The sequence below is a fragment of the Ambystoma mexicanum genome, chromosome 3q, assembly GCF_040938575.1.
Source record: "Ambystoma mexicanum isolate Mex_15411 chromosome 3q, UKY_AmexF1_1, whole genome shotgun sequence".
Taxonomy (NCBI): domain Eukaryota; kingdom Metazoa; phylum Chordata; class Amphibia; order Caudata; family Ambystomatidae; genus Ambystoma; species Ambystoma mexicanum.
Genome location: NC_090926.1, coordinates 1,177,071,572 through 1,177,075,009, shown reverse-complemented (window position 1 = coordinate 1,177,075,009; position 3,438 = coordinate 1,177,071,572). Strand labels below are relative to the sequence as shown.

General features: G+C 42.3%; 1 protein-coding gene across 1 annotated transcript; it reads right to left on the bottom strand.

Annotated features, from left to right (window-relative positions):
- Positions 1–1,696: 1,696 nt before the first annotated feature.
- Positions 1,697–2,491, bottom strand: LOC138448093 (CMRF35-like molecule 3). Its single transcript, XM_069604637.1, has one exon. It carries the CDS (start codon positions 2,489–2,491, stop codon positions 1,697–1,699), a length of 795 nt encoding a protein of 264 aa, XP_069460738.1.
- Positions 2,492–3,438: the final 947 nt, after the last annotated feature.

The following is a 3,438-nucleotide window of genomic DNA, read 5'->3' as shown; positions in this document are numbered from 1 at the left end:
AGAAATGATATTGCGTTAATAACAACATTTCAGGAAAAAACAAATGTTTAGCTGAAACGTTTTGCAGCTCCCCTTAAAAATAAAAAATAAAACTTTTCATTCATGATATAGCCTCAAATGGGCAGTTTCGCTCTTTTGGTGGTATTGGCTAAGCAGCAAATCTTGCCCTGCATTGGCAAATTTTCCCCATAGTGAATTTTAGCCATTTTTCACCCACCCGACCACAGCATCTACTTGACTGTCTGTGGGGATTATTTTAGTTTTTGCAGGCATAGTGTGGACACACGAAGGGTTATAGATGTATGCTATTAATTGCCAGGCCACCTGCAAAGCCACGTGGTTTGATACCAAGATGACATATTTATGTTGGTGTAAAGCCAATGGGTACCTCCGCAATCTACTTGTCTTTAGGACCTGCTTAAGCGGGCAGATTCAGTAGGAATCCATTGAAAATGCTGATTGCTATGAATGGCTGGCAGCATTGATGCATTTTGCAAATAATAGCGCAAAAAAAGGTGCAAATAAAATTAGCCTGTTATAGCACTTTTTATTTTTGCTCTGCTTCTTGACGGGGATGTAAGTGCAAACGTTGGTTTGGGTGTCTGCAGGCAATTACCACGTTTTGGAAAATTATCCACGAAGTGCATAACCTGTTATATGCTTCTATGTTATTTCATGCCCATTATTTTTTCAATCAGTTCTTTGCCAAACATTTTTTTTAATTGAAAACACTCATCGAAATTTTTATTTTTGATTTGGGGTTTCCTCCCCAAAGCCCCCACCTCTCCTATTATTTACTCCCTATTCCCCACCACCCTACCACTTATATCCCCTTACCCACCCCCCTATATGTTTCAATGAGTTTTTTTCATTGAAACATTTTTGGCACAAAACTCATCGAAAATTATACTGGTGATGTAACAACGTCGTACCTGGTAAATTATTTCCTTTGGTAAAAATGGCAGATGTCAATTCCAAACACACTCTAAGTACAGTACATTCTTATCAAAAGTGTGGTGTATATAGCAATCCTTTTAAATATGTGACACTGGTGCAAATGGAATATGGAGCAGGTGAGACTGAGTACATGGTATGATTATTCTCTATAATAGATTGCTTAGTTCATGGTTTAGGGTATCACACAGCAATACTTTTCATGAATGTAATTACTTACACCTGTAGGTAAGGAGATACAATTGATTGTTGTGGTGTGATTTGCATAGGGGTGACATATAGTTCACTTGTTGAAACAGTGTAACGTTTCGGTAAAACTCCCGGTCCTACTAACTGATGGCCATGCTAGATAACATTTGCGCCAAAACTAGTGTGGACATCAACCATCACATACATAAGCCGAGGGTGCTGTAGGTCAATGGTTGGCTTGGTGATATTATCAAACCTGCAAGTTAACCCTTCCATGGAGCCATCACTGTTGGCAATGCTGTCTTTATTTATTTTCTTAATTGGTTTTTTTATACCTGAGTTCGGTTTCTAAGTGCAGATCCGGGATTAAAACCTCTGTTGCTCTGCATGGTTTTGCTTCCAAGACAAGCACGTTTCCCCTGTGCTATCCTCCGTTCACAGAGCAGTGTGTCACTGGTCACATGTTTTTCGGAAATACAATGAGGTTACGGAATGCAGACTTGAGACCTTGTCTGTGGTTGGGCTTCGGAAAAAGGTAGGAGCTGGAACTGAGTCAATCATCAATAAACGAGAGGCGGTCTGATCCATGGCTGGAGGAATCACCACTGTTACCTGGCAACATGCCCTCTATAGATAGGGAAGCCAAGCTTATATCCTCATCCCGCTCTACATCCAGTCTCTTCATGGGTTTCCGTCTGTTCCTGGATATTATACACACACTTGTAATGGCAAGCGGAATTATACCGCACAGGGTAGCTTTTGCCTTCCACTGGAGGGCCATGTAAGAAGCGAAAGAGCTTGTTGTTGCTTCGGTGCCACTTGCAGTAGAGCTGGAGAGGAAAGGATTAGTGATTTTCTCAAAAGGCACAGTAAGAGGGAGAACCTTTGGTGCGACGGGTGAGGCAGAAGACGTTGGCAGCAGATGCCATTTTTTGTTTGCTGATATTGTAGGCTTGACAACAGTAGGATCAGATGCAGAAATCGTCACGTGCACCTTGTACATTTCATCGATACCAGTTTTCTCTGTCCCGCACCAGTAGATTCCTGAATCCTCCAGCGTCAGATCTCGCATGGTCACTGAGACTGTGAGAGCTTTGTGGTTGTCTTTGATGGAGAACCGCCCCTCCTTGACCTCCTCCTCTGATCCTGTGCTTTGGACGACAATGGTGCAGTAGAACCAGTGATTTCCCCTGCACCAGTAATGCTTGTACCCCATGAGATGACTTTGGTATTTATAATCTAGAGTTAATGATGATCCTGAGGTCCCAGATCCTTCAAGGATCTCGCCTTCTGCAGTCCAATAAGGGCCTGGAAAAAGGATGAACACCCAGACGGCGCCAATCTTCATAGTGCTGTGGCAGGTCCGATGTGGTTTCCTCTGAGGGGTCTCTTCCAATTCAGTTACCCTTCTCTGGATAAGTCCTTGTGATGTCTGCCAAGGCCACTCTTCTGTATCCGTCTCCGGGGTTTCTGCAGATCTATCTTCTGATCCCCACTAAAGACCTTTATTTGAGTGTCTGTTCTGGGTGGGTTGCTTCCAGTGGTTCCTGAAATACCCCTGAAAGACTGACAATCTGACCAATGCAGTGCCTGCTCTCGCCCTTTCAGATGGTTGGTGCCACATGTATGTCCTCTTCTCTCTTGTCTCTTAGAAAGTGGTAGACCACATGGCATTGTGGTTAGCGTACTCGCCCACAAAGTTGCAGTCATTTCCTATGTACATGCACTGCCTTCCATCTCAGGAAACAAAAGGGGCCACCTTGCCTTCAATATTTTATTTGTCTGTATCCAAAGTGCAATTTTTAAAGCCTAAAATAAATAACAAGCAAACGATGTGACGTTTGGATACATAATTTTAGCAAATTGGTTGTCTTCATTCAGAGGATGAAACAAACATGCAGTCATCAGTGGTCATTTCACAGTAATTGCAGGTGGCCGCCAATGATAGCACTTGTGTTCTGGTAGAATCCCTTTTGTGCAATTTTCAACTTTTGCAAAATGGAGTGCAAAAGTAACGCATAAAAACAGAATGAAATGGCAATTACTCCTTAGTTTGATGCCCAATCTTGTAACAGATGTTAATGCCACCTGTAAATGACACTTTGAAGACAGCATTTACAGTGATCACTAGGAAATCCGCCATTTTAGAGGGTGCTTAAAACAGGCGTATCCAATGGGAATCCATTCCTTGTATGACTACATGAAAATCAAATGCAAGCATAATTGGAGGAGGAACACAAATCAGAAATGTTAAATCCACTTTGTGCCCCTACTCTGCTTCCAAATTATTCATAA